This window comes from Drosophila tropicalis, unplaced genomic scaffold (genome assembly GCF_018151085.1).
Source record: "Drosophila tropicalis isolate 14030-0801.00 unplaced genomic scaffold, ASM1815108v1 contig_593, whole genome shotgun sequence".
NCBI classification, from domain to species: Eukaryota; Metazoa; Arthropoda; class Insecta; order Diptera; family Drosophilidae; genus Drosophila; species Drosophila tropicalis.
In genome coordinates, this window is record NW_027173070.1 from 16,426,849 (window position 1) to 16,439,663 (window position 12,815).

General features: G+C 37.2%; 2 protein-coding genes across 2 annotated transcripts; one reads left to right on the forward strand and one right to left on the reverse strand.

Moving 5' to 3' along the window:
- The first annotated feature begins 232 nt into the window (after nt 1–232).
- On the forward strand, nt 233–1,413 carry LOC137575853 (cilia- and flagella-associated protein 53). The gene is made up of 4 exons (XM_068288568.1): nt 233–528; nt 591–893; nt 956–1,178; nt 1,255–1,413. The coding sequence occupies exons 1-4, from the start codon at nt 233–235 to the stop codon at nt 1,411–1,413; spliced, it is 981 nt and encodes a 326-aa protein (XP_068144669.1).
- A 6,149-nt stretch (nt 1,414–7,562) lies between these two features.
- Nucleotides 7,563–12,413, reverse strand: wun2 (wunen-2). The gene is made up of 5 exons (XM_068288841.1): nt 11,333–12,413; nt 8,599–8,750; nt 8,301–8,534; nt 8,063–8,242; nt 7,563–8,002 (listed from the first exon to the last, which is right to left on the reverse strand). Exons 1-5 carry the CDS (start codon nt 11,655–11,657, stop codon nt 7,808–7,810), a joined length of 1,086 nt encoding a protein of 361 aa, XP_068144942.1. The 5' UTR covers nt 11,658–12,413; the 3' UTR covers nt 7,563–7,807.
- Between the last annotated feature and the right edge of the window lie 402 nt (nt 12,414–12,815).

Consider the following 12,815-nt stretch of genomic DNA (forward strand, 5'->3'; position numbering starts at 1 on the left):
GTCACACTCAACGTCATTTTCACGACCCAGTCAGTGTGACCAGAAGACGAAAGAAAGAATTAAGAGTTGGCGCTCACAAAATCAAATATCGATAGAACAGCAGCTTAACTTAATGTAAAGCTGTTATCGAAATCGGCTGTTATGTTAGCTCATATTGAGCTGCTGCTAAAAATTTTCAAAAAACCAAGAAAAAAACCGTTGTCCTAACAACCAGTTGAATGTTTTGTGAAAAATGAATACAATGGAATTTTTAAATCGCACAAATCATCGTAATCTTAAATCGCAAATTTCCCTCAAGGTAGCGCAGCGAATGCAGGAATATGCCCAGGACCTGGAAAGCCGACGCTGGGCACTCGCTAGCCAATTACATGCTGAGGCAATCCAATATGATGAAGAAGTGGCCCAAATTCTTTTGGCCCAGGCCGAAAAGGCTGAAGAGCAACGATATGAATGGATTGAAATGGAGCTTTTAAAGAGGGCCGAGGCTGAGGCAGAGCTGGTGAAGATTAAGCAACAGCAAAGGGAATTGTAAGAAATGCTTGGGTCTTAATTGATTCTTTTAATTTTTTGGTTTTTTGTATTAATTTCAGAGAAAGTTCCGAATCGCATCGTCACATGCAATCTAAACAGATTCTTTTAGAGACCAAGCAGGGTCAGCTCCAGCAAATCACTGAACGGCAAAAGTTACGTCAACGAGAAATTTGTGTAAAACAATTGTGGCATCGCGTCTGGCAAAAATTAGATGAGACCAAGGAACAACAGCTGCAATACGAAGAGAAGTTGCGCCGGCGTGTCGAAACTCAACGTCAGGCCGAGAACTGTGCCATCCATGAGGAAAAGAAGCTGCAACTTTCCCAGGAAATCTTGAATGAGCAGCGTACCTATGCCCAGGCGTCAGTATACACGTTACGGAATCATTTTACATAAGATTTATATAGTTATATTCATTTTATAGCATGGAATCGGCAGCTCAAGCTGATGGCATTAAAAAACAGCAGGAGTTGCTCAAAGTTCAGGGCAAGCGAATGCAACAACTTGCTGATCTGCAAGACCAAATAAACAGGAATGTGAAAATTGCCAGCAATGTGGCAGAGGCCAACTACCAAGAGGATATGGGCTATAATATACGTGAAGATAGTCAAATCTTTGACGAACTAATGGACAAGCATTGTGCTAGGGTGAGAGAGAGAGAGAGCGAAAACAAAGTGTATTGAGGCTATGTATGTATATAACCCAACTCTTTCCATCTTCTAGGCCCGCAATCGTGAGTGGCATCAAAGCTATATGTGCCACACGGCATTGGAACGTGCTGGCCAGCGGAAGCAGCAACTGCAGCATGAACATGCCTTTCTGGGAACGGGCTGTGTGATAAGCCAACAATTGAAGCAACCATATGGCAAAGAAGTGCGATGAGTCGATTTTACTATATGCAATATTGATCAACTTTGATAACTGCTCATATGGCACACCTCATATATTTCAATATTATGCTAAATAAAGCGGTATTACCATACACCAGACGATAAGGAAAAGCAAATCACGCACGTTTCGTATAAAACTCATGTTAATTGCCACACGCACCCCATCCAGAACCCATCCAAACCCATTACTCCAGTCCTGCCTGGAGTGACGACTTTATGCCAGCTTTATCGCAGCTGACTAATTTGGCCAAGTGCGCTTGCTGGCCCCAAGGGTAATATGTAAATTCTGAATGATCTGAAAGGTGTAGCCAGTGACAGTTTTTCTGACACCGCACCGACTCATGGCCAACACACAGCTGGCGATGACGATGATGCTCCATTCTTTTGTGTGTTCTTTGGTGATGGCCATGACTTCCGTTTTGCTCATTTTCTTTCGCTTGTCTTGCGCAATCAAACTTGTTGAGGCTAATTGGAGCTGATCAGTCCCGGTGCAGCTCCTCCTACTGGACCCTGTTAATATAAACTATGTAACTGCCGTGTTTATTCAATTAAAGTGCATGGAGATTACTGAGAAAGCAAATTGCCAGCAGTAAAGCAATTTTCTTTAAAGGCTCATTCTGGCCAAAATGCCTAAACAAATGAACAAAATTATGCTTTCTACGAGAAACTATTTAATAGGCAATTTTCAGTACGGGATTAGGCTCATCAAGTAAATCTGCTTGTTTTCGCATAATTAAATATACAGATACACTGACAAAAAAAATTTGACAAAACTCTTGAGAGGAGAACTTTTAATAGTTAAAGTAATCATTTTTTTATACTAGGAAAAACTGGAAACTTTCCATAACAACTGACTAAATCAATTAAGTAGTCGAGCTTGACTTTGATCTTTCTAATGCCAATATTATCAGTTTTTTAATGCTTTCTTGGTGGAACTCTTATTAAAAGTTTTAATAAACCAAGTGAAGTTTATATGTCTCTCAAAAACTTTCAATCTAGGTGACCAGTGGATCTGTATAGCTCTGAATTGCCATGGCCATAAGTTATCTTAAAAACTATAACCAGTTGGGAATTTTATTTACTTATAAAGTGGAAAAGATTCCCTTTTTCGTGGTGAGTTCAATCAAAACCTAGTCGTTAATATTAAGAATGAGAATACTTATCATTAAATATATTTGGTCATTTCCTTCTATTTTTTTATTAAAACAGATTCCACTTTTTGTAAAGAAAAGGTAATAAAGGAATATCTATTTGGATTTCTTCTACAACACGGATATGTTACACGATAATGATTGATTGCAAACTGATCACTTAAGCCAAATATTTGCAAGGGTACTAGAACTTGTATTGAAGTTAGCCCAGCCTTTTGACTTTCAAATTCTTTCACTTTACGATGCACTCTTCTATCCGTTTTAAGCAAGTATTTCTTATCCATGATGATTTATCGACTTTCGATTTTGTGATGTCATGTAATGAACCTAAGATAAGGCCAATGCAATGCTAAATGTTCCCGAATAGCCTTTCCTTTCGTGACATTTCCCCCTGCGCTCGTTCCATCGCGTCGATGAGGTGTCGAAAGAGGCGTCATATCCAGCTGCTTGAAGCAGTGTCCCGAAGGGGTGGCTAGGATTTCCATTTCTATTCAGTTATTTATGTGACACTAGGAATTGTGACAACAGTTGCTAAAACGTGACTACAAAAGAAAATGCATTCAAATGGAAAATCGTAGATGTATAAATTGTAGAAAACAATGCTTACCTACTCGTATCGGCATTATTCCACACATCAGAGGGTACAAAAAAGTGAGATCAGCTCCAGGGGAATGGGTTGTAACTTTTTTTCTAATGTGCGCATAAATTTCACAGCTGACCACGCCCATTCGAGGTGTTTATCTGTTCAAGCTTGGCCAAGATTTATGGATTATGCAGACCCATAAATAATTCAGATTTCATTCTATCTACAAATTGACTGAAGCTCATTAATAAACGTTTAATGCCAACGCAAATTGGCCCAGCCCACTAATTGCCGCCGCCCAGTACAAGGACAAGGACTTAAGGACAAGAAAACAAAAATTTATTATTAATTGCACATGTAGGCGCAAGAACAAAGTCAACTGCATTTCGATCTAGAGCCCTCAGGGCCCACCTATTGCGAGATGCCGGGCTTAACAAGCAACGTTTTGCGGTCAGTACTCTATGATTGAAAACGAAACCCACGTTCTTAACCAACGCCTCCGCTATTCTACACTCTTGCCACAATAGGGACGATTACCTCACAAGAAAAGTTTGTATCAAACAGGAGGTAGATTGTGGTAGATTGTATACCTATAAAAAGGAGAAGTATTAGTAGAACTCACAGATCAAGACAATGTTTAGGGATCATCCCTATACATGTATATTGAGTATCAAATCGAAACTAGTTTATTTGAACATATTTTGAGAATATTTCTTACTAAATAATTAATTTAATTTAATTTGAAACTTCAATTACTTTACTCTTATTAGGTACTTTGTTTGTCTGCCAAAACTCTTCAATTCAATTATCAACTTTTAATGAGCAACATTTTCTTGTTTTAGTGGGTTCTTTCCGACTAACTTTGAACTTATCTATAACCTTATAAACTAAGTACTTATTGTTAGATAAAATTCTTTTTGGTATCGATATGAGTAAACTATAGAATAGAAATATTTAAAATTGTTTAAACAATGGAGTAATGGCCTTGGGTAGTTGAGGATTATCCCGACTGTGATGGAAAAGAAGAAATGCAAGTAATAGATAGGAGTATATAGGGCTGTAAAATGGGGAAATTCGCCCCATAAAGTATGCAATAAGCAACCCAGTATTGCGTTTTTTGAAGAATTCAAAGAACTTTTGGAATATATTGTGCGTAAATAACAATATTCCAAGCAAAACAATGTTGATAGAGTCATTTTTAATTGCAAGTTATAAATTTGTTAAAAACAATCAATATAATATTGCATATTGCATACTTTAAGAGTCAAGACTCCCCTTTAATGTAAAGGAGAGGCAGTACCTTCCCAACTGTACAGTATATTCATAAATTTAGGTGGATCCGGGCTAATCCTCAAAGCGACAGGATTATTTAAGGTCTCACACTCGTCTCATATTAATTACCCAATTAGACCATTATTACTATCATCTAATTGTGATTCTAAGACTCGATCTAATAGTTGAAGAATTTGTCGCATATAAAAATATGTTTTTATTCTACATTTTAAATAGTCAAAGCTAAGTTGAGAAAATGGCCTGAGTGCTTCATCTATCATCCATTAATGTGTCCAGGGACATAGTGATCATATTAATGATCGTACACCAAGCGAATTGGCAAGGGTATAGAGACAACAAAAGTTGGTTTGATTCACTGTTTTTTCATCTCTTTTCTTTTAACCGCGTCGTGTTTGGAAAATTTAACGCCTGTTGGCTGTTGGTGTTGCCTGGACAGTTTAACAATGAAATGTGGCCTCTGCCTGGCGGGCCCAGAAGATGGCGAGGAGCAAAAGGCCAGTCGAATTTATGATCGCAAACTATGAATACCCCTTAGTGGCAGTTGAAGTCAATGTAAGTATTTGAGATTTCTATCAACTGATACATGTTTGACATGCTTCTTGATACTCCTTCCAAACCTCCCATCCCATCTGGGTCCAGTCCAGGGCATAAATGCAATTTTGCACGCTTTACCTTTTATGCCTTTTTTTTTTTTTTGGTTTTTCTGTTTGAGCAATTTTCATGGTGCGAAATTAATTTTGTGTGGCTGAATGTTTGCTAGGAATGTTTATGGATCAACCCCAAAAACGAAACGATTGGGCAACGATCGGCATAAACTTGAAACTATTGACAGACATAAAGTGAAGAAGAATCCGGATCCAGTTTTCATCGTAACGAACGAATGAAAAATCACAATTAATACCAGATGCGGGCTATTGAAAATGGGGACTCGGATTGAGAATTGAGGGAAATGCAATTATGGCGATAAAAATGAAATAAAAAATTGTGTTAATTGTCGAAAACTCTTGGGTTACCCCCCCATACTGGCATCAGCAAACGCCATACTCTGTTGACGTTTTACAGCCGCATCAATCTCCCATGTCTCCCATGTGATGTGCGTTGAAGAGTTGGAGTCCAAGTTGGAGATGGAGTTGGAGTTGAGTGCTGATAGCTGAGTTAACATATAAATCGTGTACATCAAATGGCACAACAGCAATTACAACACACTCTTTCCAAGTGAGCAGCACTTGGTGGTTGAGTGAGTGATGCTCCTTCTTCATCTATGTACATCTCCATCTAGTTCCCCCACCCATCCCACATCTTCCGCTCCTCGAAGGCTTCTTGTGTGCTTATAAATTCGTTTAATATGCAAATAATATGGAAATTGCTAAGAGGTGCATTGACTAATTAAAAATCATGAACTAAGCGCATTTGTCCACATGCCAGTTTTGCACTCAACTCGACTCCATTGACTCCCAGCCTCAGGTTGTGGACACATTTGTCCAATATGCATACATATTTTTAGCTTTCCATTAATCTTGGCGTGTATAAACACAACACTTGGCCAAGACGTCAAGGACACTTCCTTATGCAATTTGTTTGAAATTCAAATTTAATTTGTCATATTACGATATGTTTATAATTGATCTGCAATTCCAAGTGCCTATTGCAGGTAGCATGTAAGCCAACATTGCCATTGGCTAAATGCATGCACAGAAACTTGTCAAGAAAATTATTCGTTTTGTTCGGATTCGGCTTAAGAATTGCATGTTATTTGTGATATCGGAAAACTAGATCTTATGGCTATAAAGTAAAGTCGACTGATCTATTCCCTGTAAAAATGGCAAAACCAATTCAAAGATCGATTACTTCAAAATCCAAAAATTAGATAAAATAAAGGAAATTCTCTAGAATATTTTAAACACAAATTGTTGTACTCTATATATTGGCCAATTTCAAAACGTTTTCAAAAAGTTATGTTTAAAGTTGTGTAAATAAAATAAAATACAAATAACAGAATCTCTGACTACAATAAAAACAATATTAAAATAAAAGTTTGTCTTGACATGGTATAAGTAAACTTATTAAAGTGACAAATAAAGTGTCTTTTTGTTAATATGATCAAAAATGATTGAGTGCAGCAATTCGAAGGGTGTGGCGTCTGCGTAATAACCAACCACCCAAAAGGAGCTTGAGACTGTTCTAGGCCACACTCGACTGGCCCAAACACCTGAAAGGTGTCAAGTTTCCAAGCAAAGTCGATGCCACCAATGGCCATACCACCAAATATTAAGGAAATCTCGAAAGTAAAACTTGTATGTTATTAATCCTCAAAATATGCTTCAAAGTGCTAAGTGATGATTGGCCATTATTATAACATGATTTTCCATTTGTTCCTTTTTTTATGTTCACCGGTGTGATACGATTGAGCATCAACAATTGAATTGAAATTATAAGACCTAGAGTCTTTATTAACATTGTAATGTTGATTAAGTAGGTTAATATTTCTTTTAGAATACGTCAATGTCGTCTTCATATCAGCCATTCGAATTGTTTATGTTTGTAATTTAAGCTTAGTTTGGAAAATAAATAGGCCTCTGTTCGAAAACAACTTTTAAAAGAGGAACGAAACTAAAAAGGCGTTCCTAGACCAATTTTAATTTCAAGTAATCTTCAAATATAATATGTATTCTTCTCTTGTTTTATAATATTTATGCCCAGGACCGGATTTAGTGAGAGTAAACAGTGCGTTTGCCCCGAGTGCTCCACAGCGATGAGCTTACAGATTGAAATCGGACAAACATATTAGCACAGGCAACAAAGGGAACTTTCGACCAAATTCTATTGATATTTTTTCCGAATCAGTCTCAGTCCGAGTTTCCTGAACTCTTTCCTGAATCTTCTCCCTCTCAAAATTCGGATCTGTTTATGTCAAAGACTAAACCAAAAGGAAATGATCAAATTTGAATAAGACCTATTGCTAAATATATTTCGACAAAGACAAGTAGAGATGCTATAAGTAAAATTCATTTAGTTGATCTATTGTCATCCAAAAAACATTACCAAATCAAACTAAAAATTAACTTTTTCCTTTAAATTTTGTGGTAAATTTATAAATTAAAATCATTTCCCTACTTTATTTTGATTTCGAGACACACTAAAACAATATTTTATTAAGTAAAATGGTTCATACTTCCGACATATACACATAGACATAATTATATACTTAATTATTTAGTTATTTAAAGTATTTCAAGCACATTAATTTTATAAAGCAAATGACTCAAACATTGAGTGATGATGTTGATCTTCATGATGATGATAATGCTGTCAGTAGAGTGTGCTTAAGGGTTTGCAACCCTTGGTTTGAAGCCAATTCTCTACCACATAGTCGAGGTCACCACAATCGCATATGTTAGGCCAATGCTGGCACCAGCCAGCACATCGGACCAATGATGCTTATAGTCGGAGACTCGCGTCAGAGCCGTAAACCAGGCGAACATCAGTAAAAGGAACTGGAGCAGATGTCGTACCATTTTAGTGCCTGACCAATGCATACGCCTTTGCAGATAGATCTGTAGAGAAATGGTCAAGTGTTAACAGCTCGATAGAGCTTAAATTGATTTCGTACTTACCACCAAAAAGATCATTGAGTAGCAGGCAAAACTGGTGTGTCCACTGGGAAATGATAACTGCATATCCTTGAAACGCTTGGCAGTCATATCGGTTGCCATACAAGTGTAATTCTCAATATATTGACCAACATTCACAAGATCATCGCAAGTCGTATGATCGGGAAGCACTGGCTGACAGACCTAAGTATAGGAAAATTGTCAAATTTATGTACATATCCAATCAGATCACACAACTTACAGCAAAGAAGTGAGGTCTTAGGCGTCCGATAGTATATTTTGCTATATCCGTTGTCAACTGTTCGACGCCCAAACCGAATATAAAGATGCCAATCTTTCGATAACATTCCAATAGCCAATTTGGTAGCTCCAAATGGCATAGATGGTAAGCAGAATGATTGATCTTATGTTTCGAGCCAATATATGATTCTCTTATGCGTTTATCCTGTGCCCTAAAGAACTCCACCACCAAGATCTAAGTGATAAGATATTAATAGTTAGTAGATCATTAAATGCAAATGATAACATTCTATACCAACCATAATCACCGGCAATGCAGCGCACATAAGATATAACATCCAGCTGCGTATGGTTGACTCTTTGTAGGGATGTTTCAAAGACGTGTCATCGCAGAAGAAGCCTCGCTTATAGGGCTCCCACCATAGGGAGAAACCCAACATGGGTAGACCAACTGGGGTGGACAAAAAGAGGGAATTTACATTTATTGATTAAAATCGTTTCATTTGTTATGGCACTTAAATCTGGGTCATTATGCTGAGTTAGTTAGTTTCCACACAACTGGGTGGCCGCGGTGTCCAATTCTAGCTGACGCATGGCCTCATCATCACCATCATGATGGGCCGCGACAAGGTCTGTGCTGATCAAGCCTAAATTGGACTTGGGTAAACAGTTCATCCAAGTATGTAAAGGTTGGTTTTGGTTGTTGTTGTTGTTTATGATGATGATGATGGTTATTGCTGTTGTTGATGATGGACTGCAAACGAGTACAATAGAATACCAACCCCCAACAAAAACACAAACTCTCGCACACCACACAAATTGAATAAAATAAATCAGACCAACACTCGATGAGCGAATATTTAGCCACCGTTGATTGGCGGGAAGTGGAATCCGCTTAATCATTATTTATCCAAAGCAATTGGTAAACACAAACAGACAGTTGGATACAATTTAAATACAATTTAATACCGAAAACGAGCTACCTCTCTAAAAGGCGCCCACCTTTTCTGTATCCCTTGATATATTTGTGGGCTATAGTATTCGTAGGGGCCACAAAACTGGGATAAAGGGTAAAGTCTTCTATATTATTATATATGCACTTACATTCTCTCACATCTGCCCTGTTGACGAGGCTATAAAAAATGAGCTCATGACTTGCAAGTGCAAGAGATCAATTGGTTACAAGAGACTTGATAACCAGATCATAAAACAAGAGAAATGCATTCGGATTGGGACGTGTGAAAGCGTGCAGAGGGTGGTGCAGGAGAGTGCAGGGAATGCAGATGATTCAAAGAGGGGTCGTCTAGTCAATTGATAATATTATGAAAGCGCCCCATGAGTAATCTACAATATTCAATTCAGAATTTGATTTATTTCCAATCAATGGATTACTACAACTTGGCATTTTTGATAAGAAAAATCTATTTGAATTTCTTTTCAAATATAAAAAAAAAATAGAAACAATTCCAAACTTCATTTAAAGCGCTTGATAAGAACTACAAAAAGAATCCAAAAAGTAATTTGATTTTCAAAAATGATTGAGTAAGTCTTTTAAACCATTTAGTTTAAGCTAATTCTTCACTTTTAGCCCTAAATATTCTTCGTTGAATTAACTACAAAAAAGGCAGAAAATTAATGATGAATTGTTAACAATTTCTAAACATGAATGTCGAAAATTATAAATTTTAGAAATTCATTTACTTTTCTTCAGTCCCAAATGTTGTAACTGTCACTGAAAACCATGACTAATTTCTGGAATACTATCATGATCTTAAAACTTGCCAATTTAGAGTTCCTGTATTCATATACATAAGTATTTTGTAACTACTTGTGAAACGCATTTGAAAATTTTATTTAAGTGATGAAATAATTTGTTTCAAAAGGCAATTTATTATTTTATATGTGTCATTTTCAATATATATGTTTTATTCGTCACTTAATTCAGTTTTTTTTTTTTTCGTCATTTGAGTCATTTTTAAGTATTTTATTAACTACTTAATCCCTGGTGGGTTTTCTGCTAAATAAAGTAAGGACTTTAGTTTCTATCCAAAGGGCAGAAAAGGAACTTCAAATCAATGCCCTAATTGATCTTTACCAATGCTTTATGGTCAGACTCTTTGGTTGCCTTACAATACAAAATAATGAGTTTAACTTTAGGACATTTATTTCTTTCCTGAATAACATTGTAACACCTTAAGCTACTAAATGTTTTACTAATAATGTCGGATTACGCCAGGGTAGGACCTGTTACAATCCGAAAGCCTTAGAAGAATATCACTTTCACGCTCTTTTAGTACTAAACAGAGATGTCATTTTTGATATTGATTCAATTTTGGCAAATTTTTTTAACTATTTACATACAAAATAGGTATTTTGCTCACAACTGTATGTAATCAAAAATCCCTTTTCAGCCCTCTGAAACGCGGAGCCCCCAATCACTAATTGGCTAATCCGGCACTGAGTGACACCTAAATAGGAGCTAGAGGTGTCCCTTTTTTATGTGGAGGAAAAGTCTGTTTCCCTATTTTAAATTATTTCTTGCAAACAGATTGGGTTATAGGAAAAGTATGATATATACAAGTCGGCAATGGTTAATACCAATTTAAGCTTAAACATGTGTCTACTTGATCTGTCTAAATTGATGTATGAATATACATAGACATATACAAGTAGTTCCAATTATGTATAAAGGTGGGCACGTACATAAGGAGTAAATGATTCTGCATCTGTTTATTATATAGTAATTAGTTCGATTAAAAAGAAATCAAGCTTGAAACTAGATTATGGAAAGTGTTTCATTAATTATTTACAATTTCACACCGTGTAGAGTTTATCGAATTTGCATTGTTAAGCGAAACAAGATCATTGTCCTAAACAACATAACCTACGATTCTTCTTGATATTATCAGTGAATGGAAAATGGAAAACCCAGAAGATCTTAACTCCAAGTACTATTCTAAGACTAAGTTTTATCTAAATTTTACCATTTAGAATGTTGAAAGTCTAAATGGTAATTAAACTTTTCCCACTTACCACAACTGAGAAGGCACAAGTCGAGGAAAATGCGTCTAAAGATTTGTGATGTGCCTCTCTGGTGTCGCGTCTTGGTGACAATAGCCGCCGCAGATCCAACTCCATTTCCCGGTCCACCCACAAAAGTGGGCAGTTGTAAATCAACTTTTACATTATTGTTGTTGTTGTGATTAATATGGGGCATTGCGGAAGCGGTCGACGATGCGGCAGCTGCCACTAGGCTAGCAGCCGTTGGAGAAGATGGCTCCTCGCCATTACTACTCTGACTTTCGAAGCGTTGCAATGGCGTGGTATCACACACGCTGCCAGGACGTAGGCTGCTCATGATGATACAGTAGATGCCAAAGGAACGTGCGTGAGGATGGGTAGGGAAGAGGTGTTTGAGTTTTTGGGTTGAGCTTGATCTCAAATGTGAGCACCTCTCTATGGGCACCTGGAAATTACTGCCTTGGTGGTCATTTTATCAGTCGGCACACAATCACACACAAATATTTGAATGAGCCTTGGAGGAGAATGTGCTAATGGACTCTCTATTTGATTTGGGCCACTTTTTTTTGGTTTTCGTTGATTTTTGAGTTTCTTTTTCTTTCCCATTTGGTGGGTATTACTATTGCGATAAGCAGCCGTGTTCCATGTGCCGCTGTGCTGAGTTGTGCACTAATTGTAAGTAAAAGTAAATAAGTTTTCCCTCGTCAAAAATCGATAATATTAAATCCACGGAGTCGGCGTTTTCTTAATGGAATTGCGCAAGTAAATCATACACAAATATATTGCTGGTCGAGCAGAAAGTAAATACGAAATTAAAAATGTTCATTAAATATCCGTAATATTTGCATTTGCATTGCCTTAATTTCGAATGCACTTTGCCTTGATTTCGATTTTTTTTTCTTCTTAATTGCCATTTGTTTGCACTTGCATTTTTGGGTTCTTTTCTCGCGGTTGCGCGCCCGCAATCGGAAGATGTGGGAAAAACTAAGACGAAACACGGACAACGGGAACGACAACGACGACGACGACGACGGATCGGATCGGAACGGAGCGGATCGGCAAACAAACCGCTGTGGCCGAAGAACTAAGATCAACTAACCACCACCACAACCATCGCAATGCAGCGATATCCAAAAGAGCTCCAGAGCACAAACATTGCTCTCTCTCTCATTATCGTTATACCATGCAGTCAGAGGGTGAAATGGTATACTAAAGTAGACAGAATGTTGGTAACAGGCAGAAAAAGTGTTTAGAAACAAAGCCATGAAATTTTTCATTTAAAGAAACCAAAATTCTTTAGTCTATATGCAGATCAGTTAGATTTATATTTTTGCCACGCCCCCTTTCACCCAGTAAATAAATTGATTTTTTCAGAGGCTATACAAGGTTGAAGACAAGCCGCTTCTGATTTCCGCCAAATCTTTATAGGTAGACTCGTTACAAGCATGTTTATAGTAAATTAGTTTCCAATTTTATATAAATAAGTGCTGTCCTC